The sequence below is a fragment of the Salvelinus fontinalis genome, unplaced genomic scaffold (genome assembly GCF_029448725.1).
Source record: "Salvelinus fontinalis isolate EN_2023a unplaced genomic scaffold, ASM2944872v1 scaffold_0949, whole genome shotgun sequence".
Lineage (NCBI taxonomy): Eukaryota > Metazoa > Chordata > Actinopteri > Salmoniformes > Salmonidae > Salvelinus > Salvelinus fontinalis.
The window spans coordinates 1-26,609 of NW_026601158.1; the positions used below are offsets into that span (position 1 = coordinate 1).

Consider the following 26,609-nt stretch of genomic DNA (forward strand, 5'->3'; position numbering starts at 1 on the left):
ATCCTGATGACCCATTGAGCCTGATAATATAACGACCAGGATGAGGAGAAGAGAAATGCACTTTGACACAAGGAACCGTTGGTATCCAAGAGCAAATGGATGCTAATCATTTTGCAACGTTTCTGTAACAACTTTGCACTCTCTTAACAAATACAGAATCTGCTGTTTTAATGCTGGAAGATTAAAAGAACATCAATTTAAAAAGTCGTGATTCATTCAACATCCGTTTTTTTCACCTCATCATCCTGTTCCTATCACACAACTCCGCATAGCCCACCACCTCTCCTGTGGTTTGGACCTCTTAACGTCCTACATATAGGGAAATATACAGGTCGGATAATTAGCTTATCAAGCAGTCTGCCATTATCTCTCATTTTCTCCAATACAACCTGGACAACAGATACATTATCTATTGCCATTTATAGGCTACAATCGTCTAATTGAGCAGCGGTCTAAGTGAACGCGTTTTATTCACAGTCAGTTCCCGTATTGCTAATGATACGTTTAACTGACGGGCCGGTGAAAGGCGCCCGCAGCAGCATGGCCCGTGTTAAATTAATAGAGTTGTTATTGACAGGCTTTTATTGACTCCAGACGGATTAATGTGAGGAGTGTGTGTGTGTGATCATGATGCTCCGTGCGGTTTCCTTTCAAACCGGAAACCTCGCAAATCAACCAGAGCCTTTTCCCATTCAGTCAGGGAGCTGAATAACGAAGGATTCATTCTTGTCTATATACTGTTGCTATTATTATTATTATTAGCAATAATTGTTATTTAATCGTTATTATAGTAGTATCAACATAATAACAATAAGCCTAACTATTCACAACAATAATAATAATAATTATACGTATAGTCTAATGTGTAAGTATCAAGAAAATGTAATAACTTTTTATAGCCATCAAATGTTTAAATTTAGATAATTTTCTCCCCCGCGTTACTTGACACAGCCACAATCTGGAAATTGCCTTCCAACCAGGGCCCCGAACCGCGCGCCCACCCAGCCATCTAGTTTTTAACTTCCACGTTTCTCAACCCACAGGGGGACTTTACCGGTATACCGAGTCTACCAAGCTGTGCCAATTGCATTATGCGCCTTATCGCCTCTGAACGGAAATGTTTTTGTGAACTATGTCCGGTTTTCTTAAATGCGCGTGGGGTTGAGGAGGTTTTTAATGTGCATCATTGAAACAACAGACAGTAAGTAGCCCAGTTGGCCTGCCCGACAGATGAGTCGACCTCTCAGTTCCGTTCAACACCACTGGAGGGCAAAAGTATTGAGAATCAACAACAAAATAATATTAACCAACAAATACAATAATCCTATTATTAGTAGCCTAACAATATAACACATGTATTTTACTATAATAGATTATAGGCCTACTTAATAGCGTAATGTATAACTAGTCTAGGCCTACTACTGTATCCATATGTTCCGTTATCATTAGACCACGTTCCTTTACCCGTTTCATTTCAGGATGTGAAAGTCATTAAACTTCAAGACAAACAATTTCCCCTTCTAGTGATATAAATAGCTCATAGCTAAATAGGCCTGTAGCCCAGTCTTTCCTAAAGCAACGCCTATTCAAACGACCCTGACAAAAGTTTCCGAGTTTAACGCAGCAAAGGTGAAAATTCCGTGATTGTGGCTCTCATTTGATTGTGGTTTGCGATGGTAGTTCTGTCGCTGCTCTTGCTCGGCAAGACTCGCTAGTTTCCGACGCTCATATTCCGGAATAGAACCCTTATATGTAGGCAGGGGTGTTCTTAGAGTTACCGGATGAAACCATGTATGGCTTCTAGAGAAGAACCGGAATTCCTATTTGAAGGCGATGTGCAGAGGAAACATTTCAAATCTTATAGATCAGATAATCTTTGTAACATTGATGTCCGTCTAAATTGATAACATGTCCTCTTGAAATTTGTTCCATTTCTTGTCACCTGTATTGTTTTATAATTTTCGTGCTAATGGAAACTGCATGGGGAAAAAACACATGTTTTATCGTTTTATATAGGCAACTTTCACTTGTGGGTTCTCCATTGACAGCCCGGGGCCAATAGGATCCCCCAGCGCCTCCTCTCTCTAACCAAACGGTCCTTGTATGGGCAGTGACGTAGTGGCGCATTCACTGCCCACTGATAAATACATACTACTGCTACTCGTGCTGCTAGGATCCGTCATTCACTAAACAGCCTGATGATCTGGAGAGAGTAGAGTAGACTAGTGGTATCAACACACGCTCCAGATTGGGTTCACTTCTCCGGACAGGTTATCCGATGTTTCAGTGTAGGAAAGGACTGTAAAGGCCACACATACTCAACCAGCCGGTTTACAATACCGTTGAAACCCTGGAAACAGCCAGGATCCGTTAGTTAAATGATGACGGCTAAAACTTTAGAGAAAGTCCCGGTCTCTCTGGGTGGGTATGTCCATCCTGTCTCTGATACTCTCTACTCTGTGGATCATGACAGTCTGCCGCCCGGGGTGGCTATCTTTCCTAACGCTGATTTAGGAGGCCACTACCACGACCATCTTAGCGGAGCTCCAGGTAAGCGTGGACTAGACATGGTGTTGTTTTGATATCATGGGGACCTTTAGAGAATGCAACATGTGCTGTGTTGGTTATTGGAGAGGAAACATATAGGCTACTACGTATAGGTTATAATATTATGCATCATGTTTGATATAGCATTTTTTCATCTTGGCCAAGAGATTTTGGAAATATTTTGAATTTATGGTTGAGGGACAAATGTATGTTTGGGATATTTGTATTAATGGTAATAAAACATGTTATGTTTTAGAGGCACATGGCTAGAGTTACGCACTTTTCAAAAAAAAAGTTTTCATAAAAGTAAAACGGCACCCCTTTGAAAAGTTGAATGACTGACCGGTGGGTAAAGGACGCGAGCGCGCAGCACGCACCAAACACTGTGCGCACGAGAACGGACCTGCAGCATGTTTCTTTTTAAAGCGCTCTGATTTGTTTGTTTCGGGTTTGTTTCGTGATTCTCTGCTAAGATGTCTCTTCTTATCTTCCAGATGGCTTGATGAGTGGCGATATGAGCTTAGAGAAACGCTCTCTCGACCTGTCTTACTCTAGCTTCTCCCAGCCACCTGGTCATCGGAACCAGACCTTCACCTACATGGGAAAGTTCTCCATCGACTCTCAGTATCCCGGTAACTGGAACCCCGAGGGCGTCATCAACATAGTGAGTGCGGGGATCCTGGGCATGACCCAGCCATCTTCTGCCTCCTCCTCCCCGGCGTCCTCCGGCTCTCCCGGCCATTTCTCCTCCACGCTCAGCTGCACCATGGCCCAGAACCAGGCCGACATGGAGCACCACCTCTACTCTTCCCCGCCTCCCTACGGCTGTGGGGAGGTCTACCAGGACCCGTCGGCCTTCCTCTCCACCGGGCCCGGTATCTCCTACCCGCCGCCGTCCTACTCCTCCCCTAAGCCCAACACAGACTCGGGTCTCTTCCCCATCATCCCAGACTATGGGTTCTTCCAGCCGACCTGTCAGAGGGACATGCAGGCCATGCCTGACCGCAAGCCCTTCCCCTGCCCACTGGACTCCTTTAGAGTACCCCCACCTCTGACTCCCCTGAACACTATTAGGAACTTTACATTAGGTGGGCCGGTCTCGGATGGACCCAGACTCCCCACAGCGTACAGCCCCCAGAACCTCCCCCTGAGACCCATCCTACGGCCCAGAAAATATCCCAACAGACCGAGCAAGACCCCGGTCCATGAGCGGCCGTACCCCTGCCCAGCGGAAGGCTGCGACCGGCGGTTCTCTCGGTCTGACGAGCTGACCAGACACATCCGGATCCACACGGGGCACAAACCGTTCCAGTGCCGGATCTGCATGAGGAACTTTAGCCGCAGCGACCACCTCACCACGCACATCCGCACGCACACCGGAGAGAAGCCCTTCGCCTGTGATTTCTGTGGCCGTAAGTTCGCGAGGAGCGACGAGCGCAAAAGACACACCAAGATTCATCTCAGACAGAAAGAGAGAAAATCATCCACTGCGCCATCAAACAACACGAACTCTGATCGCTCCGGTAGCGGTTCTATAAGCACATCTAGCGGAGTCTGCTCCTCCAGCACGGGACAGCTGGCGGGATGCCCCTCGCGGGCGGTATAGTACACACTATAGCCAATAGGTTTATGGGAATAAATATTTAGAAACCTTGATGAACTAAAGACAATAGAGATTGAGGTTTAATTGTTTGTAAGCTGCAAGTTCAAAACACAACATGGAACGAACTTTACACGCAACAGCAGAATTCTCTTTCATGCGTAATTGCGCATCATTCCGTTGCGCTCCAAACGTTCCCACGATGTATCCTCTTAGTTTGGTGGCTGAGAGAAACGCACTTTGTTTGCATAGCCTACTGAAGTCAAGTTAATAGACAATACGTTTAACACGTGGCTGCCTCTATTCTCTTCATGTATCGGGAAGAAACATGTTGAGGATTAATATCAAGCACATGTACACTGACGCGCCAATAGGTTACAATATACACAACGCTGCATGGGAAAGAACGTTATATTTGCAATAATTTAGAAGGAAAAGTGTTTTAAATGATTTACTAGACAAAATGTGTCATTTTTAACATGTTCGTTGATTGTATTTCCCCCTTGTTGTGCCTCGTTTCACACGTTATTTTTGTACATTGTCAATACAAGAACGATTTAATGAAACTGTACATTTTGTCATTTAATATTAAAGTTTGATTATATGTATATTTTTGTACACATTGTGCCGTGTAACTATGGAAAGTGTTGCGGTTTATGTCTAACAATAAGGAATGTAAATAATTGAACTCAAACCGAATTGACATTTGTTTTTCGTGAATGTTTACGACTCATATTAAATGTTAATGTTGATTAAAAAAAAAACATCTCAATGGCCTCCAGAAAGGTTATTTCTTGTGAACTAAAAACAAAATAAAGTGTGAACAACATGAATATAATGTAATAGTATTGGAAAGTACACCATAAAGGGTGGGCGTGGTAATTCCCATGTAACGTCAGTCTGATGTGAGTCATGCCTTCACGAGCTCCCACTCACCGTCTATCCGTTCTGCTGCTGTGGTTAACAACAACTAGAACGGGAAAGATCTTTACCGATGTTCATGTAGAGATCTATAAACACAGGACATACAATAAAACGGACAATAATACGTTAAATAAAAAATAAAAAGAATGATCAAAAGTTTATACTTTCATCATCCAAAACTAACACCGTAGTCTGATCAACATTAAAACTAACACCGTAGTCTGATCAACATTAAAACTAATGCAGGTAGTCTGATCAACATTAAAACTAATGCAGGTAGTCTGATCAACATTAAAACTAATGCAGGTAGTCTGATCAACATTAAAACTAATACAGGTAGTCTGATCAACATTAAAACTAACACCGTAGTCTGATCAACATTAAAACTAATGCAGGTAGTCTGATCAACATTAAAACTAATGCAGGTAGTCTGATCAACATTAAAACTAATGCAGGTAGTCTGATCAACATTAAAACTAATACAGGTAGTCTGATCAACATTAAAACTAATGCAGGTAGTCTGATCAACATTAAAACTAACACCGTAGTCTGATCAACATTAAAACTAATGCAGGTAGTCTGATCAACATTACAACTAATGCAGGTAGTCTGATCAACATTAAAACTAATGCAGGTAGTCTGATCAACATTAAAACTAACACCGTAGTCTGATCAACATTACAACTAATGCAGGTAGTCTGATCAACATTAAAACTAACACCGTAGTCTGATCAACATTATAACTAACACCGTAGTCTGATCAACATTAATACTAATGCAGGTAGTCTGATCAACATTATAACTAACACCGTAGTCTGATCAACATTAATACTAATGCAGGTAGTCTGATCAACATTATAACTAACACCGTAGTCTGATCAACATTAATACTAATACAGGTAGTCTGATCAACATTAAAACTAACACCGTAGTCTGATCAACATTAAAACTAATGCAGGTAGTCTGATCAACATTAAAACTAATGCAGGTAGTCTGATCAACATTAAAACTAATGCAGGTAGTCTGATCAACATTAAAACTAACACCGTAGTCTGATCAACATTAAAACTAACACCGTAGTCTGATCAACATTAAAACTAATACAGGTAGTCTGATCAACATTAAAACTAACACCGTAGTCTGATCAACATTAAAACTAATGCAGGTAGTCTGATCAACATTAAAACTAATGCAGGTAGTCTGATCAACATTAAAACTAACACCGTAGTCTGATCAACATTAAAACTAATGCAGGTAGTCTGATCAACATTAAAACTAATACAGGTAGTCTGATCAACATTAAAACTAATGCAGGTAGTCTGATCAACATTAAAACTAATACAGGTAGTCTGATCAACATTAAAACTAATGCAGGTAGTCTGATCAACATTAAAACTAACACCGTAGTCTGATCAACATTAAAACTAACACCGTAGTCTGATCAACATTAAAACTAATACAGGTAGTCTGATCAACATTAAAACTAATGCAGGTAGTCTGATCAACATTAAAACTAATACAGGTAGTCTGATCAACATTAAAACTAACACCGTAGTCTGATCAACATTAAAACTAATGCAGGTAGTCTGATCAACATTAAAACTAACACCGTAGTCTGATCAACATTAAAACTAATGCAGGTAGTCTGATCAACATTAAAACTAACACCGTAGTCTGATCAACATTAAAACTAATGCAGGTAGTCTGATCAACATTAAAACTAATGCAAGTAGTCTGATCAACATTAAAACTAATGCAGGTAGTCTGATCAACATTAATACTAATGCAGGTAGTCTGATCAACATTATAACTAACACCGTAGTCTGATCAACATTAAAACTAATGCAGGTAGTCTGATCAACATTAAAACTAATGCAGGTAGTCTGATCAACATTAAAACTAACACCGTAGTCTGATCAACATTAAAACTAATGCAGGTAGTCTGATCAACATTAAAACTAATGCAGGTAGTCTGATCAACATTAAAACTAATACAGGTAGTCTGATCAACATTAAAACTAATGCAGGTAGTCTGATCAACATTAAAACTAATACAGGTAGTCTGATCAACATTAAAACTAATGCAGGTAGTCTGATCAACATTAAAACTAATGCAGGTAGTCTGATCAACATTAAAACTAATGCAGGTAGTCTGATCAACATTAAAACTAACACCGTAGTCTGATCAACATTAAAACTAATGCAGGTAGTCTGATCAACATTAAAACTAATGCAGGTAGTCTGATCAACATTAAAACTAATGCAGGTAGTCTGATCAACATTAAAACTAACACCGTAGTCTGATCAACATTAAAACTAACACCGTAGTCTGATCAACATTAAAACTAATACAGGTAGTCTGATCAACATTAAAACTAATGCAGGTAGTCTGATCAACATTACAACTAATGCAGGTAGTCTGATCAACATTAAAACTAACACCGTAGTCTGATCAACATTAAAACTAACACCGTAGTCTGATCAACATTAAAACTAATGCAGGTAGTCTGATCAACATTAAAACTAACACCGTAGTCTGATCAACATTAAATCTAATGCCGGGGAACAGTGGGTTAACTGCCTTGTTCAGGGGCAGAACGACACATTTTCACCTGGTCAGCTCTGGGATTCGGTCTTGTAGCCTTTCGGGTTACTAGTCAAACGCTCTAACCACTAGGCAACCTGCCTCCCCCCTCTAACCACTAGGCAACCTGCCTCCCCCCTCTAACCACTAGGCAACCTGCCTCCCCCCTCTAACCACTAGGCAACCTGCCTCCCCCCTCTAACCACTAGGCTACCTGCCCCCCCCCCCCCTCTAACCACTAGGCAACCTGCCTCCCCCCTCTAACCACCAGACTACCTGCCTCCCCCCTCTAACCACTAGGCTACCTGCCCCCCCCCCCTCTAACCACTAGGCTACCTGCCCCCCCCTCTAACCACTAGGCTACCTGCCTCCCCCCTCTAACCACTAGGCTACCTGCCTCCCCCCTCTAACCACTAGGCAACCTGCCTCCCCCCTCTAACCACTAGGCAACCTGCCTCCCCCCTCTAACCACTAGGCAACCTGCCTCCCCCCTCTAACCACTAGGCAACCTGCCTCCCACCTCTAACCACTAGGCTACTGGCCACCCTAAAAAACATTACCTAGGATGGGGAGAAGTCAGTCCATTACAAAGTGCTACTCTGCATTCCCGAAGGCACACTATCAACAAGGTAGGTCCTACAGGCCCTAGTTTCTACCTTCTTAACAACACTATCAACAAGGCAGGTCCTACAGGCCCTAGTTTCTACCTTCTTAACAACACTATCAACAAGGCAGGTCCTACAGGCCCTAGTTTCTACCTTCTTAACAACACTATCAACAAGGCAGGTCCTACAGGTTCTAGTTTCTACCTTAACAACACTATCAACAAGGCAGGTCCTACAGGCTCTAGTTTCTACCTTCTTAACAGCACTATCAAAAAGGCAGGTCCTACAGGCCCTAGTTTCTACCTTCTTAACACCATCAACAAGGCAGGTCCTACAGGCCCTAGTTTCTGCCTTCTTAACAGCACTATCAAAAAGGCAGGTCCTACAGGCCCTAGTTTCTACCTTCTTAACACCATCAACAAGGCAGGTCCTACAGGCCCTAGTTTCTACCTTCTTAACAGCACTATCAACAAGGCAGGTCCTACAGGCCCTAGTTTCTACCTTCTTAACAACACTATCAACAAGGCAGGTCCTACAGGCCCTAGTTTCTACCTTCTTAACAACACTATCAACAAGGCAGGTCCTACAGGCCCTAGTTTCTACCTTCTTAACAACACTATCAACAAGGCAGGCCCTAGTTTCTACCTTCTTAACAACACTATCAACAAGGCAGGTCCTACAGGCTCTAGTTTCTACCTTATTAACAGCACTCTCAACAAGGCAGGTCCTACAGGCCCTAGTTTCTACCTTCTTAACAGCACTATCAACAAGGTAGGTCCTACAGGCCCTAGTTTCTACCTTCTTAACAACACTATCAACAAGGCAGGTCCTACAGGCCCTAGTTTCTACCTTCTTAACAACACTATCAACAAGGCAGGTCCTACAGGCCCTAGTCTCTACCTTCTTAACAACACTATCAACAAGGCAGGTCCTACAGGCCCTAGTTTCTACCTTCTTAACAACACTATCAACAAGGCAGGTCCTACAGGCCCTAGTTTCCACCTTCTTAACAACACTATCAACAAGGCAGGTCCTACAGGCCCTAGTTTCTACCTTCTTAATAACACTATCAACAAGGCAGGTCCTACAGGCCCTAGTTTCTACCTTCTTAACATCACTATCAACAAGGCAGGTCCTACAGGGTCTAGTTTCTACCTTCTTAACAACACTATCAACAATGCAGGTCCTACAGGCCCTAGTTTCTACCTTCTTAACAACACTATCAACAAGGCAGGTCCTACAGGCCCTAGTTTCTACCTTCTTAACAGCACTATCAACAAGGCAGGTCCTACAGGCCCTAGTTTCTACCTTCTTAACAGCACTATCAACAAGGCAGGTCCTACAGGCCCTAGTTTCTACCTTCTTAACAACACTATCAACAAGGCAGGTCCTACAGGCCCTAGTTTCTACCTTCTTAACATCACTATCAACAAGGCAGGTCCTACAGGCCCTAGTTTCTACCTTCTTAACAACACTATCAACAAGGCAGGTCCTACAGGCCCTAGTTTCTACCTTCTTAACAACACTATCAACAAGGCAGGTCCCACAGGCCCTAGTTTCTACCTTCTTAACAACACTATCAACAAGGCAGGTCCTACAGGCTCTAGTTTCTACCTTCTTAACAACACTATCAACAAGGCAGGTCCTACAGGCCCTGGTTTTGACTCACCTGGACTACTGTTCAGTCGTGTGGTCAGGTGCCACAAAGAGGGAATTAGGAAAATTGCAATTGGCTCAGAACAGGGCAGCACGGCTGGCCCTTGGATGTACACAGAGAGGTAACATTAATAATATGCATGTCAACCTCTCCTGGCTCAAAGTACAGGAGAGAATGACTTCATCACTACTTGTATTTATGAGAGGTATTGACATGTTGAATGCACCGAGCTGTCTGTCTAAACTACTGGCACACAGCTCAGACACCCGTGTGTACCCCACAAGACATGCCACCAGAGGTCTGTTTAAACTACTGGCACACAGCTCAGACACCCATACATACCCCACAAGACATGCCACCAGAGGTCTGTTTAAACTACTAGCACACAGCTCAGACACCCGTGTGTACCCCACAAGACATGCCACCAGAGGTCTGTTTAAACTACTAGCACACAGCTCAGACACCCGTGTGTACCCCACAAGACATGCCACCAGAGGTCTGTTTAAACTACTAGCACACAGCTCAGACACCCATACATACCCCACAAGACATGCCACCAGAGGTCTGTCTAAACTACTGGCACACAGCTCAGACACCCATGGATACCCCACAAGACATGCCACCAGAGGTCTGTCTAAACTACTGGCACACAGCTCAGACACCAATGGATACCCCACAAGACATGTCACCAGAGGTCTGTCTAAACTACTGGCACACAGCTCAGACACCCATGGATACCCCACAAGACATGCCACCAGAGGTCTGTCTAAACTACTGGCACACAGCTCAGACACCCATGCATACCCCACAAGACATGCCACCAGAGGTCTCTTCACAGTCCCCAAGTCCAGAACAGACTATGGGAGGTGCACAGTACTATATAGAGCCATGACTACATGGAACTCTATTCCACAGTACTACATAGAGCCATGACTACATGGAACTCTATTCCACAGTACTACATAGAGCCATGACTACATGGAACTCTATTCCACAGTACTACATAGAGCCATGACTACATGGAACTCTATTCCACAGTACTACATAGAGCCATGACTACATGGGACTCTATTCCACAGTACTACATAGAGCCATGACTACATGGAACTCTATTCCACAGTACTACATAGAGCCATGACTACATGGAACTCTATTCCACATCAGGTAACTGATGCAGCAGTAGAAACAGATTTAAAGAACAGATTAAAAATAAACCTTATGGATCAAATGGGAGTGTGAAGAGACACACACACACAGGTACAGACACACACAGGTACAGACAGACACACACAGGTACAGACACACACAGGTACAGACACACACAGGTACAGACACACACAGGTACAGACACACACAGGTACAGACAGACACAGGTACAGACAGACACACACAGGTACAGACACACACAGGTACAGACACATACAGGTACAGACACACACACACAGGTACAGACACACACACACAGGTACAGACAGACATACACAGGTACAGACAGACACACACAGGTACAGACAGACACACACAGGTACAGACACACACACACAGGTACAGACACATACACAGGTACAGACAGACACACACAGGTACAGACAGACACACAGGTACAGACACATACACAGGTACAGACACACACACAGGTACAGACACACACACAGGTACAGACACACACACAGGTACAGACAGACACACAGGTACAGACAGACACACAGGTACAGACACATACACAGGTACAGACACACACACAGGTACAGACACACACACAGGTACAGACACACACAGGTACAGACACACGCATATGCACAAAAGCGATAGCACACGCACTCTACACACACGTACATTGTAATATTGTTATATGGTGGTATTATACATGTTGTATTGTAGTGGTGTAATAATGTTATATGATGTACTGTTTTATATTTTGTTGTATGTCTAATGTAAAGTGCCTTAATGTGTTTGGACCCCAGGAAGAGTAGCTGCTGCCTTGGCAGGAACTAATGGGGATCCATAATAAACCCCAGGAAGAGTAGCTGCTGCCTTGGCAGGAACTCATGGGGATCCATAATAAACCCCAGGAAGAGTAGCTGCTGCTTTGGCAGGAACTAATGGGGATCCATAATAAACCCCAGGAAGAGTAGCTGCTGCCTTGGCAGGAACTAATGGGGATCCATAATAAACCCCAGGAAGAGTAGCTGCTGCCTTGGCAGGAACTAATGGGGATCCATAATAAACCCCAGGAAGAGTAGCTGCTGCCTTGGCAGGAACTCATGGGGATCCATAATAAACCCCAGGAAGAGTAGCTGCTGCCTTGGCAGGAACTAATGGGGATCTATAATAAACCCCAGGAAGAGTAGCTGCTGCCTTGGCAGGAACTAATGTGGATCCATAATAAACCCCAGGAAGAGTAGCTGCTGCCTTGGTAGGAACTAATGGGGATCCATAATAAACCCCAGGAAGAGTAGCTGCTGCCTTGGCAGGAACTAATGGGGATCCATAATAAACCCCAGGAAGAGTAGCTGCTGCCTTGGCAGGAACTAATGGGGATCCATAATAAACCCCAGGAAGAGTAGCTGCTGCCTTGGCAGGGACTAATGGGGATCCATAATAAACCCCAGGAAGAGTAGCTGCTGCCTTGGCAGGAACTAATGTGGATCCATAATAAACCCCAGGAAGAGTAGCTGCTGCCTTGGCAGGAACTAATGGGGATCCATAATAAACCCCAGGAAGAGTAGCTGCTGCCTTGGCAGGAACTAATGGGGATCCATAATAAACCCCAGGAAGAGTAGCTGCTGCCTTGGCAGGAACTAATGGGGATCCATAATAAACCCCAGGAAGAGTAGCTGCTGCCTTGGCAGGAACTAATGGGGATCCATAATAAACCCCAGGAAGAGTAGCTGCTGCCTTGGCAGGAACTAATGGGGATCCATAATAAACCCCAGGAAGAGTAGCTGCTGCCTTGGCAGGAACTAAAGGGGATCCATAATAAACCCCAGGAAGAGTAGCTGCTGCCTTGACAGGAACTAATGAGGATCCATAATAAACCCCAGGAAGAGTAGCTGCTGCCTTGACAGGAACTAATGGGGATCTATAATAAACCCCAGGAAGAGTAGCTGCTGCCTTGTCAGGAACTAATGAGGATTCATAATAAACCCCAGGAAGAGTAGCTGCTGCCTTGTCAGGAACTAATGAGGATTCATAATAAACCCCAGGAAGAGTAGCTGCTGCCTTGTCAGGAACTAATGGGGATCCATAATAAACCCCAGGAAGAGTAGCTGCTGCCTTGGCAGGAACTAATGGGGATCCATAATAAACCCCAGGAAGAGTAGCTGCTGCCTTGGCAGGAACTAATACCCCATAATGACAAAGTGAAAACAGGTTTTTAGACATTTTTGCAAATGTATAAAAAATTTAAAACAGAAATACCTTATTTACATAAGTATTCAGACTCTTTGCTATGAAAGGCACACACCTGTCTTAATAAGGTCCCACAGTTGACAGTGCATGTCAGAGCAAAAACCAAGCCATGAGGTCGAAAGAATTATCCGTAGAGCTCCAAGACAGGATTGTGTCGAGGCACAGATCTGGGACAGAGAACCAAAACAATGTCTGCAGCATTGAAGGTCCCCAAGAACACAGTGGCCTCCTTCATTCATAAATGGAAGATGTTTGGAACCACCAAGACTCTTCCTAGAGCTGGCCGCCCGGCCAAACTGAGCAATCGGGGGAGAAGGGCCTTGGTCAGGGAGGTGACCAAGAACCCGTTGACAGTGGTGGAAAAAGTACTCAATTGTCATACTTGAGTAAAAAGTAAAATACCTTAATAGAAAATGACTTAAGTAAAAGTCACCCAGTCAAATACTACTTGAGTAAAAGTCTAAAACCATTGGTTTTTAAATATACTTAAGTATCAAAAGTAAAAGTATGAATATTAAAAAATAACTTCTAATAAGCAAACCAGACGGCGCAATTTTCATATTTTTTATTTATTTACAGATAGTCAGGGTCACACTCCAAAACTCAGACATCATTTAAAAACAAAGCATTTGTGTTTAGTGAGTCCTCCAGATCAGTGGCAGTAGGGATGACCAGGGATGTTCTCTGTTTAGTGAGTCCTCCAGATCAGAGGCAGTAGGGATGACCAGGGATGTTCTCTGTTTAGTGAGTCCTCCAGATCAGAGGCAGTAGGGATGACCAGGGATGTTCTCTGTTTAGTGAGTCCTCCAGATCAGAGGCAGTAGAGATGACCAGGGATGTTCTCTGTTTAGTGAGTCCTCCAGATCAGAGGCAGTAGGGATGACCAGGGATGTTCTCTTGATAAGTGTGCGAATTGGACCATTTTCTGTCCTGCTAAGCATTCAAAATGTAACGAGTGCTTTTGGGTGTCAGAGAAAATGTATGGAGTAAAATGTACATTTTTTTTCTTTAGGAATTTAGTGAAGTAAAAGTCAAACATATAAATAGTAAGTTAAAGTACAGATACCCCAAAAACTACTTAAGTTGTATTTTAAAGTATTTTTACTTCAGCACTTTACACCACTGCCCGATGGTCACTCTGACTGACTGAGCTCTAGAGTTCCTCTGTGGAGATGGGAGAACCTTCCAGAAGGACAACCATCTCCGCAGCACTCTACCAATCAGGCCTTTATGGTAGAGTGGGCAGACGGAAGCCACTCCTCAGTAAAAGGCACATGACAGCCTGCTTGGAGTTTGCCAAAAGGCCCCTAAAGAACCTCAGACCATGAGAAACAAGATTCTCTGGTTTGATGAAACCAAGATTAAAATCCTTGGCCTGAATGCCAAGCGTCACGTCTGGAGGAGACCTGGCAGAATCATGCTGTGGGGAAGTTTTTCAGCAGCAGGGACTGGGAGACTAGTCGGGATCAAGGCAAAGATGAACGCAACAAAGGATCCTTGATGATCCTTGATGAAAACCTGCTCCAGAGCGCTCAGGACTGGGGCGAAGGTTCACCTTCCAACAGGACAACGACCCTAAGCACACAGACAAGACAACACAGGAACGGCTTCGGGACAAGTCTCTGAATTCTTAAGTAAATGTGAAATTGTATTTTTTTTTATTTGTAAAAAATTAGCAAAACTTTCTAAAAACCTGTTTTTGCGTTGTCATTATGAGGTAGTGTGATGTCATTATGGGGTATTGTGATGTCATTATGGGGTAGTGTGATGTCATTATGGGGTATTGTGATGTCATTATGGGGTAGTGTAACGTCATTATGTCAACAACTTTAAAAATCTGCTATCCGAGCAGCTAACCGATCGCTGCAGCTGTACATAGTCCATCTGTAAACTACCCACCCAATTTACCTACCTCACCCCCCATACTGCTTTTATTTATTTACTTTTCTGCTCTTTTGCACACCAGTATCTCTTCTTGCACATGATCATCTGATGATTTATCACTCCAGTGTTAATCTGCTAAATTGTAATTACTCGATTTATTGCCTACCTCATGCCTTTTGCACACATTGTATATAGATTCTCTTTTTTTTCTACCATGTTATTGACTTGTTTATTGTTTACTCCATGTGTAACTCTGTGTTGTTGTCTGTTCACACTGCTATGCTTTATCTTGGCCAGGTCGCAGTTGCAAATGAGAACTTGTTCTCAACTAGCCTACCTGGTTAAATAAAGGTGAAATTAAAAAAAAATAAAAAAAATAATGGGGTAGTGTGACGTCATTATGGGGTAGTGTGATGTCATTTTGGGGTAGTGTGATGTCATTATGGGGTATTGTGTGTAGATTGATGAGGAAAAACAATTTCATAAATTTTAGAATAAAGCTGCGATGTAACAAAATGTGATAAAAGTCAAGGGGTCTGAATACTTTCCAAAGGCACTGTATCTGCAGTAAGGCTATAGGTAGAACTTTCAGCTGTCCCAAAATAAAAACCTTCAATTATAAACAAACTAGAGTTTTAATACACACATTTGTTTGGAATAAATCAATGAAAGATAGAAAACGTAGTGTGCACTTGGAAACTAGACGTGATAAATGCTTTCAAAGTTTACATTCAATATTCACATAAGGCATATCATATTTTCAGTTACCAACGATGGTGTTAAGAGGATGTTTCTGAGCCTGTTCAGGATGAAAACATCTGATCCGGAAGTTTACAGGAGATTTAGAAAGTTCAATATTTAAACTAATAAGGAGAGCAAAAGCCCGGAGACATTATCCACCACACCTGCAGTTCATTCATCTGCTCCAACTCATGTCCCACTCACAGTAATTCAAAGTCTTTTGAAAGTCATGTGGCTGCCCCTATTTGGTCACAGGTATCCCTGCCTTTACAACACCGACATCAGAAGCAGACCTTGGGCCCTGGGTATGGTTCACCCTCACACCAGAAGCCATCAGGCTGGCCTATCTCTAGTAACCACGTCTCTTCCTCACACTGCTGCTGCGCCTCTACCTTACTGTCTGCGTCGGGAACAGTCTGTAGGACTTTATAATAATGACAATCCCTCCCGTCGTCAGAGTCATACGGAGGTGCCAGGATGTCGATGAAGGCAGCCGGTCCATCCACCGTGTCGATCTGATGCAGGTTCTCCCTCTGCGGCGTTAAGATACACGGACTACTGTCATGGGTGAACCACATGGTGGATCGGAGCACAGCCCGCCGCAGAGAGTCCTTCTGGAACGGCAGCAGCGGCGGCTCGAACTGGGTCTCACTCTGCACCTGGTCCGACGGTTTATCCAACAGGTCAAAACACCTGATACTGACTTTCCCGTATAGAACCTTGAGCATCCCGTTCATACCGGGGTGGTCGTGGAGCGGGATGGAAGCCCCGCCGTTCAGTAGAAACACCCCCATGCTGAACGACTCCGTCTCGCAGATGTGCATGTACGTGACAGGTGGGTTGTGTTCGGAATGTGAGCCGTTCGGTTTCAGCTTCAGGTCTGCAGCCCTGACTTCCGTCAGCAGGGTGATTAGATTCTCCCGGTTGTCCAATAATACGTTGTCGTCCCCAATTGCGGATGCATTGAAATCTTTAAATGTGATATTGGCTTGGCTGGCTATTTTCTGAATGAGAGACTTCTTGTTATCCCGTGGCATTTTGCAGATGGAAACAAAATCCGACGCTTATCGATGCTGGTTTTCTTCAGACGCAGCTGAGCAACAGGCAGCAGAAACGGACCGAGTTGGAAACGCTCTTATCGCCTCGAATCTCGCACAATATCGTCACTCGAGGATGGGTCCGCGTTCAAACTAAATAAACGCGCGTGTAAAGTTATAACGTAACGTTTTCCATGGTAATTAAATGTGGTTTTAACTCCAGAGAATATTCACGGTCCAGAATCATTTCCAAACCTATCTGATCGTCACGTCCGCAGTGACAGCGACCGTGTAGAGGAAACAAGGAATTTTGGATCTTGAAGTTTAATTTAAAAGTTGGCCAATATATTTCTGTAATGAATCCCCCCCCCCCCGCACAAAAAATAAAAAACGATACGATTATGTAATCCCTTCACTCAACAGAAGCTGTGCCGGGGAAAGTATAATTCTCACATTTGCTCCTATTATAAGAGAAAAACAATCTTGTCTTTAATAAAAAGCACTACAATTCCCAGCGGCTGTCGGGCTTCCGGAGAGAGGCAGAGAGGGTAAGAGAGGACAGCCAGACAGGACATTCAACCCGCTCCTCTCCCCCAGTTTATCCCCTCTCTGTCGCTCTCTTCTGCGATGAGGGCTTCTCTTTTTCTCACTTTATTCAGCAATACTTTATGACGTTCTGAGGAATACTGACTTTGTTACAAATACATGTTAAGAGGCTAAGATAGTGCAACGACCCTGGGTTTATAAGCGCGGAAATCTACTCTGCCACACGAGCATACTTTTGCGGCACAGTCGATAGCGCGGCGGACCTCGGGCTAGAAGGTCGAGGGTTCGAGACCCGCTCCCTGCTGTTTCATTACAATACTTTAGGCACAATTTTCATACTTTAGGCCCAAGTAGATCGAATGCAAATATAATGGACAGGTGATATACCACCTGTAGCCTAATGGTAAATAGGCTACCTTTGATGGGAAAGAGAAGCAGCCAAAACATGACACTCCACAGCTATTGACAATATAGTACTGAAGGGTGATCTGATCATCAGTTGTTTTTGACTGATCAACATTATTATTACAACACACACCAGGGAACATTAGAGCACAAAAACATGAATTACACCCCGTTGCCTCAGATCAATACAATCTGGATAATTTATACTTATAGTAATCAGCTATAGGCTCTGAGAATGTCTGCATGTCATTTCCTCCAACAGACAGAGGTAAACACGTGTTATTGTGCTGAGCTACCTGGCAGAGAGTGGAACCAGAGGAAGAACACTGAGTCAGAGGGCTACACTATACTATACCTGGCAGAGAGTGGAACCAGAGGAAGAACACTGAGTCAGAGGGCTACACTATACTATACCTGGCAGAGAGTGGAACCAGAGGAAGAACACTGAGTCAGAGGGCTACACTATACTATACCTGGCAGAGAGTGGAACCAGAGGAAGAACACTGAGTCAGAGGGCTACACTATACTATACCTGGCAGAGAGTGGAACCAGAGGAAGAACACTGAGTCAGAGGGCTATACTATACTACACTATACTATACACTACCTGGCAGAGAGTGGAACCAGAGGAAGAACACTGAGTCAGAGGGCTACACTATACTATACCTGGCAGAGAGTGGAACCAGAGGAAGAACACTGAGTCAGAGGGCTACACTATACCTGGCAGAGAGTGGAACCAGAGGAAGAACACTGAGTCAGAGGGCTACACTATACCTGGCAGAGAGTGGAACCAGAGGAAGAACACTGAGTCAGAGGGCTACACTATACCTGGCAGAGAGTGGAACCAGAGGAAGAACACTGAGTCAGAGGGCTACACTATACCTGGCAGAGAGTGGAACCAGAGGAAGAACACTGAGTCAGAGGGCTACACTATACCTGGCAGAGAGTGGAACCAGAGGAAGAACACTGAGTCAGAGGGCTACACTATACCTGGCAGAGAGTGGAACCAGAGGAAGAACACTGAGTCAGAGGGCTACACTATACCTGGCAGAGAGTGGAACCAGAGGAAGAACACTGAGTCAGAGGGCTACACTATACCTGGCAGAGAGTGGAACCAGAGGAAGAACACTGAGTCAGAGGGCTACACTATACCTGGCAGAGAGTGGAACCAGAGGAAGAACACTGAGTCAGAGGGCTACACTATACTATACTATACTATACTACCTGGCAGAGAGTGGAACCAGAGGAAGAACACTGAGTCAGAGGGCTACACTATACTATACCTGGCAGAGAGTGGAACCAGAGGAAGAACACTGAGTCAGAGGGCTACACTATACTATACTATACTATACTACCTGGCAGAGAGTGGAACCAGAGGAAGAACACTGAGTCAGAGGGCTACACTATACTATACCTGGCAGAGAGTGGAACCAGAGGAAGAACACTGAGTCAGAGGGCTACACTATACTATACCTGGCAGAGAGTGGAACCAGAGGAAGAACACTGAGTCAGAGGGCTATACTATACTACACTATACCTGGCAGAGAGTGGAACCAGAGGAAGAACACTGAGTCAGAGGGCTACACTATACTATACTATACTATACTATACCTGGCAGAGAGTGGAACCAGAGGAAGAACACTGAGTCAGAGGGCTACACTATACTATACTATACTATACTACCTGGCAGAGAGTGGAACCAGAGGAAGAACACTGAGATACTATACTATACTACACTATACCTGGCAGAGAGTGGAACCAGAGGAAGAACACTGAGTCAGAGGGCTATACTATACTACACTATACTATACTATACCTGGCAGAGAGTGGAACCAGAGGAAGAACACTGAGTCAGAGGGCTACACTATACTACACTATACTATACTATACCTGGCAGAGAGTGGAACCAGAGGAAGAACACTGAGATACTATACTATACTACACTATACCTGGCAGAGAGTGGAACCAGAGGAAGAACACTGAGTCAGAGGGCTATACTATACTACACTATACTATACTACACCTGGCAGAGAGTGGAACCAGAGGAAGAACACTGAGTCAGAGGGCTACACTATACTATACTATACTATACCACACTATACCTGGCAGAGAGTGGAACCAGAGGAAGAACACTGAGTCAGAGGGCTATACTATACTACACTATACTATACTACACCTGGCAGAGAGTGGAACCAGAGGAAGAACACTGAGTCAGAGGGCTACACTATACTATACTATACTATACCTGGCAGAGAGTGGAACCAGAGGAAGAACACTGAGTCAGAGGGCTACACTATACCTGGCAGAGAGTGGAACCAGAGGAAGAACACTGAGTCAGAGGGCTACACTATACTATACTATACTATACTATACCTGGCAGAGAGTGGAACCAGAGGAAGAACACTGAGTCAGAGGGCTACACTATACCTGGCAGAGAGTGGAACCAGAGGAAGAACACTGAGTCAGAGGGCTACACTATACTATGCTATACTATACCTGGCAGAGAGTGGAACCAGAGGAAGAACACTGAGTCAGAGGGCTACACTATACTATACTATACTATACCTGGCAGAGAGTGGAACCAGAGGAAGAACACTGAGTCAGAGGGCTACACTATACTATACCTGGCAGAGAGTGGAACCAGAGGAAGAACACTGAGTCAGAGGGCTACACTATACTATACTATACTATACCTGGCAGAGAGTGGAACCAGAGGAAGAACACTGAGTCAGAGGGCTACACTATACTATACCTGGCAGAGAGTGGAACCAGAGGAAGAACACTGAGTCAGAGGGCTACACTATACTACACTACACTATACTATACTATACCTGGCAGAGAGTGGAACCAGAGGAAGAACACTGAGTCAGAGGGCTACACTATACCTGGCAGAGAGTGGAACCAGAGGAAGAACACTGAGTCAGAGGGCTACACTATACTATACTATACTATACTATACCTGGCAGAGAGTGGAACCAGAGGAAGAACACTGAGTCAGAGGGCTACACTATACCTGGCAGAGAGTGGAACCAGAGGAAGAACACTGAGTCAGAGGGCTACACTATACTATGCTATACTATACCTGGCAGAGAGTGGAACCAGAGGAAGAACACTGAGTCAGAGGGCTACACTATACTATACTATACTATACCTGGCAGAGAGTGGAACCAGAGGAAGAACACTGAGTCAGAGGGCTACACTAAACTATACCTGGCAGAGAGTGGAACCAGAGGAAGAACACTGAGTCAGAGGGCTACACTATACTATACTATACTATACCTGGCAGAGAGTGGAACCAGAGGAAGAACACTGAGTCAGAGGGCTACACTATACTATACCTGGCAGAGAGTGGAACCAGAGGAAGAACACTGAGTCAGAGGGCTACACTATACTACACTACACTATACTATACTATACCTGGCAGAGAGTGGAACCAGAGGAAGAACACTGAGTCAGAGGGCTACACTATACTATACCTGGCAGAGAGTGGAACCAGAGGAAGAACACTGAGTCAGAGGGCTACACTATACTATACTATACTATACTATACTATACCACACTACCTGGCAGAGAGTGGAACCAGAGGAAGAACACTGAGTCAGAGGGCTACACTATACTATACTATACCTGGCAGAGAGTGGAACCAGAGGAAGAACACTGAGTCAGAGGGCTACACTATACTACACTATACTACACTATACCTGGCAGAGAGTGGAACCAGAGGAAGAACACTGAGTCAGAGGGCTACACTATACTATACTATACTATACTATACTATACTATACTACACTATACTATACTATACCTGGCAGTGAGTGGAACCAGAGGAAGAACACTGAGTCAGAGGGCACACTATACTACACTATACTACACTATACTACACCATACCACACCATACCACACTATACTACACTATACTACACTATACTACACTATACTACACTATACTATACTATACTACACTATACTACACTGTACTATACTATACTATACTATACTACACTATACTACACTACAGAGAGTGGAACCAGAGGAAGTACACTGAGTCAGAGGGCTACACTATACTACACTATACTACACCATACCACACTATACCACACTATACTACACTATACTACACTATACTATACTATACTACACTACACTACACTGTACAATACTATACTATACTATACTACATTATACTACACTACACTATACTATACTATACTATACTATACTACACTATACTACACTACACTACGCTATACTATACTATACTATACTACACTATACTACACTATACTATACTATACTACACTATACTATACTACACTACACTATACTATACTACACTATACTACACTACACTACACCATACTATACTATACTACACTATACTATGCTACACTACACTATACTACACTATGCTATACTACACTACACTACACTATACTATACTATACCACACTATACTACACCACACTACACTTCACTATACTATACTATACTACACTACACTACACTACACTATACTATACCACACTATACTATACTACACTATACTACACAATACTACACTATACTATACTACGTTATACTATACTATACTACACCATACTATACTGTACCACACTATACTACACAATACTACACCACACTATACTACGCTATACTACACTTTACTATACTATACTACGCTATACTATACCGTACCATACTATGCCACACTATACTATACTATACCACACTATACTATACAATACTACACCATACTATACTACGCTATACTACACTATACTACACTATACTACACCATACTATGCTATACTATACCAAACTATACTACACAATACTACACTATACTATACCACGCTATACTACACCATACTACACTACACTATACTACGCTATACTACACTATGCTACACTACACTATACTACACTATGCCACACTATATGCTACTCTACACTATACTATACTACACTACACCACACTATACTACACTATACTACACTATATGCTACTCTACTACACTATACTACACTATACCACACTATACTACACTATACTACACTATACTTCAATATACTACACTATATGCTACTCTACTACACTATACTACACCATACTACACTGTGCTACACTATACTACACTATACTACACTATACTACACTATACTACACCATACTACACTATGCTACACCATGCTACACTATACTACACTATACTATCTAATATGTTTTATTTAACCTTTTATTTAACTAGGCAAGTCATTTCTTATTTACAAGGACCGTCTACAATGCTGGTCCAATTGTACGTCGCACTATGGGACTCCCAATCACGGCCGGACTACCATCTCCATTGTCTTCAGACTCGGTCCTGTTGGTTCACGTCTCACTACCATCTCCATTGTCTTCAGACTCAGTCCTGTTGGTTCACGTCCCACTACCATCTCCATTGTCTTCAGACTCAGTCCTGTTGGTTCACGTCCCACTACCATCTCCATTGTCTTCAGACTCAGTCCTGTTGGTTCACGTCCCACTATCATCTCCATTGTCTTCAGACACAGTCCTGTTGGTTCACGTCCCACTACCATCTCCATTGTCTTCAGACACAGTCCTGTTGGTTCACGTCCCACTACCATCTCCATTGTCTTTAGACACGGTCCTGTTGGTTCACGTCCCACTACCATCTCCATTGTCTTCAGACACGGTCCTGTTGGTTCACGTCTCAGATAAGACCATGAATGCACGGCTTTATGCCGCTCTCTCTGATGAAATATGAGTTGACGATGAAGACCTGAAATGGTTAACGATGACTAAATACCCTCATCTTATTGAAGATAAATTATTTATTTCATACGATACTATGCTATATATGACCAGCTTCCCTTATTTCAGACCTAACAAACACATTATGCTATTTACTGATAACAACAGGCAGTATTTTGGGTGACATCACAACATATATTACTAGATAAAGGATACTAGCTATTCGACTAAATACAGACCAATAAAGGGACCTTTATTTGTTCTAAACCAGGAAGAAAGACAACGCAAAGTTGTGGCTGTTTCAGACTAACAGCCCAGAAGTCAAGGGGAGAGGCTGTTTCAGACTAACAGCCCAGAAGTCAAGGGGAGAGGCTGTTTCAGACTAACAGCCCAGAAGTCAAGGGGAGAGGCTGTTTCAGACTAACAGCCCAGAAGTCAAGGGGAGAGGCTGTTTCAGACTAACAGCCCAGAAGTCAAGAGGAGAGGCTGTTTCAGACTAACAGCCCAGAAGTCAAGAGGAGAGGCTGTTTCAGACTAACAGCCCAGAAGTCAAGGGGAGATGCTGTTTCAGACTAACAGCCCAGAAGTCAAGAGGAGAGGCTGTTTCAGACTAACAGCCCAGAAGTCAAGAGGAGAGGCTGTTTCAGACTAACAGCCCAGAAGTCAAGAGGAGAGGCTGTTTCAGACTAACAGCCCAGAAGTCAAGGGGAGAGGCTGTTTCAGACTAACAGCCCAGAAGTCAAGGGGAGAGGCTGTTTCAGACTAACAGCCCAGAAGTCAAGAGGAGAGGCTGTTTCAGACTAACAGCCCAGAAGTCAAGGAGAGAGGCTGTTCTAGACTAACAGCCCAGAAGTCAAGGGGAGAGGCTGTTTCAGACTAACAGCCCAGAAGTCAAGAGGAGATGCTGTTTCAGACTAACATAGCCCAGAAGTCAAGAGGAGAGGCTGTTTCAGACTAACAGCCCAGAAGTCAAGAGGAGAGGCTGTTTCAGACTAACAGCCCAGAAGTCAAGAGGAGAGGCTGTTTCAGACTAACAGCCCAGAAGTCAAGAGGAGAGGCTGTTTCAGACTAACAGCCCAGAAGTCAAGAGGAGAGGCTGTTTCAGACTAACAGCCCAGAAGTCAAGAGGAGAGGCTGTTTCAGACTAACAGCCCAGAAGTCAAGGAGAGAGGCTGTTTCAGACTAACAGCCCAGAAGTCAAGAGGAGAGGCTGTTTCAGACTAACAGCCCAGAAGTCAAGGGGAGAGGCTGTTTCAGACTAACAGCCCAGAAGTCAAGCGGAGAGGCTAACACATACTTCTCTCAGAGTTCTGGCCAAGAATCCTGACTGAGCAAAGGGACTTCTTCTGTCCTCTGGAATCAGCATTCTGGACAATAAGACAATCTGAGTGCTTTATGGATGGCCTAGTCAACGTCCTCTTTGTTTGTTGTCAATATGCTTTCTGTTCTGCTCTGATCCTGGTTATTATTTGCATGCTACTTTCCATCGCGGGGCCTTTCAGTGTGGCCTCTGTCAGTATGAACCCTTTGATTCACTAACCAAAGACTGCTCTGTTATGTTAGAAGCATCTTAACAATTTTTTGTTGTTGCAAATAATGAAAATTCATAAGTCGTTAGCTGGCTGGGGAAATATCTGCATAACTTTAGAGCCGGACGCAATACAAATATTTGTTCTTTACGTTGGAAAGGTGCATTCCTTCTGAAAGGTCCTCTCTGTGATTCTAGCAGTGGATGAAAGGACGATTGTTCCTCACGTTCGTCATCTCATTATCACGTAGAACATTCCAGGAGAATTGTTTCATTAATTGTTCTCAGAATGATTTCCTTCGCCAAAGTGTTTCCAGTTGATAACGTGTTGCTGTATAACCTCAACATTCTCAAAGTCGTGTTGATGTTTTCTATTATTTCACAACATCACTTCTTCATCTTCCTGTTATCATTCACTATCTCTGTTACCTTTCTTCTAGACCAATCACAACTCTCCGATGTGGGATATGTGTCACCCAACAGTAATGACAATAAAGGAAACTCTGTTCTCACCGGGCCATAAACAGTGGAGAGCGGTCACTGTTATGATGTCTGCTTAAAGGGACAATCTGGGATTCACGACTGTCTGTCTACTGTAGTACCTGTTACGATGTCTGCTTAAAGGGACAATCTGGGATTCACGACTGTCTGTCTACTGTAGTACCTGTTACGATGTCTGCTTAAAGGGACAATCTGGGATTCACGACTGTCTGTCTACTGTAGTACCTGTTATGATGTCTGCTTAAAGGGACAATCTGGGATTCACGACTGTCTGTCTACTGTAGTACCTGTTACGATGTCTGCTTAAAGGGACAATCTGGGATTCACGACTGTCTGTCTACTGTAGTACCTGTTATGATGTCTGCTTAAAGGGACAATCTGGGATTCACGACTGTCTGTCTACTGTAGTACCTGGAGGTCTGCTGTAGTACCTGTCTGTCTGCTGTAGTACCTGTCTGTCTAATGTAGTACCTGTCTGTCTACAGGAGTACCTGGAGGTCTGGTGTAGTACCTGTCTGTCTGCTGTAGTACCTGTCTGTCTACTGTATTACCTGTCTGTCTACTGTAGTACCTGTCTGTCTGCTGTAGTACCTGTCTTTCTGCTGTAGTACCTGTCTGTCTACTGTAGTACCTGTCTGTCTGCTGTAGTACCTGTCTGTCTACTGTAGTACCTGTCTGTCTACTGTAGTACCTGTCTGTCTACTGTAGTACCTGTCTGTCTGCTGTAGTACCTGTCTGTCTACTGTAGTACCTGTCTGTCTACTGTAGTACCTGTCTGTCTGCTATAGTACCTGTCTGTCTACTGTAGTACCTGTCTGTCTACTGTAGTACCTGTCTGTCTACTGTAGTACCTGTCTGTCTGGTCAGTTAGGGGAATGGCTGTCT

The 26,609-nt window shown here is 43.7% G+C and overlaps 2 protein-coding genes across 2 annotated transcripts; one reads left to right on the top strand and one right to left on the bottom strand.

The window, feature by feature from the left end:
- The first annotated feature begins 2,184 nt into the window (after positions 1 to 2,184).
- Positions 2,185 to 4,919, top strand: LOC129847801 (early growth response protein 2b-like). The gene is made up of 2 exons (XM_055915481.1): positions 2,185 to 2,550; positions 3,042 to 4,919. The coding sequence occupies exons 1-2, from the start codon at positions 2,379 to 2,381 to the stop codon at positions 4,151 to 4,153; spliced, it is 1,284 nt and encodes a 427-aa protein (XP_055771456.1). The 5' UTR covers positions 2,185 to 2,378; the 3' UTR covers positions 4,154 to 4,919.
- Positions 4,920 to 13,878: 8,959 nt separating this feature from the next.
- LOC129847800 (2-aminoethanethiol dioxygenase-like) lies at positions 13,879 to 17,272 on the bottom strand. Its single transcript, XM_055915480.1, has one exon. The coding sequence runs from the start codon at positions 16,988 to 16,990 to the stop codon at positions 16,235 to 16,237; it is 756 nt and encodes a 251-aa protein (XP_055771455.1). The 5' UTR covers positions 16,991 to 17,272; the 3' UTR covers positions 13,879 to 16,234.
- Positions 17,273 to 26,609: the final 9,337 nt, after the last annotated feature.

What these genes read in the sequence shown, in the direction of transcription:
- LOC129847801 (XM_055915481.1), top strand. Translation starts at nt 2,379, where the DNA reads ATGATGACGGCTAAAACTTTAGAGAAAGTCCCGGTCTCTCTGGGTGGG. An exon ending in CCATCTTAGCGGAGCTCCAG is followed by an intron (nt 2,551 to 3,041) that starts GTAAGCGTGGAC and finishes CTTATCTTCCAG; the next exon opens with ATGGCTTGATGAGTGGCGAT.
- LOC129847800 (XM_055915480.1), bottom strand. Translation starts at nt 16,990, where the DNA reads ATGCCACGGGATAACAAGAAGTCTCTCATTCAGAAAATAGCCAGCCAA.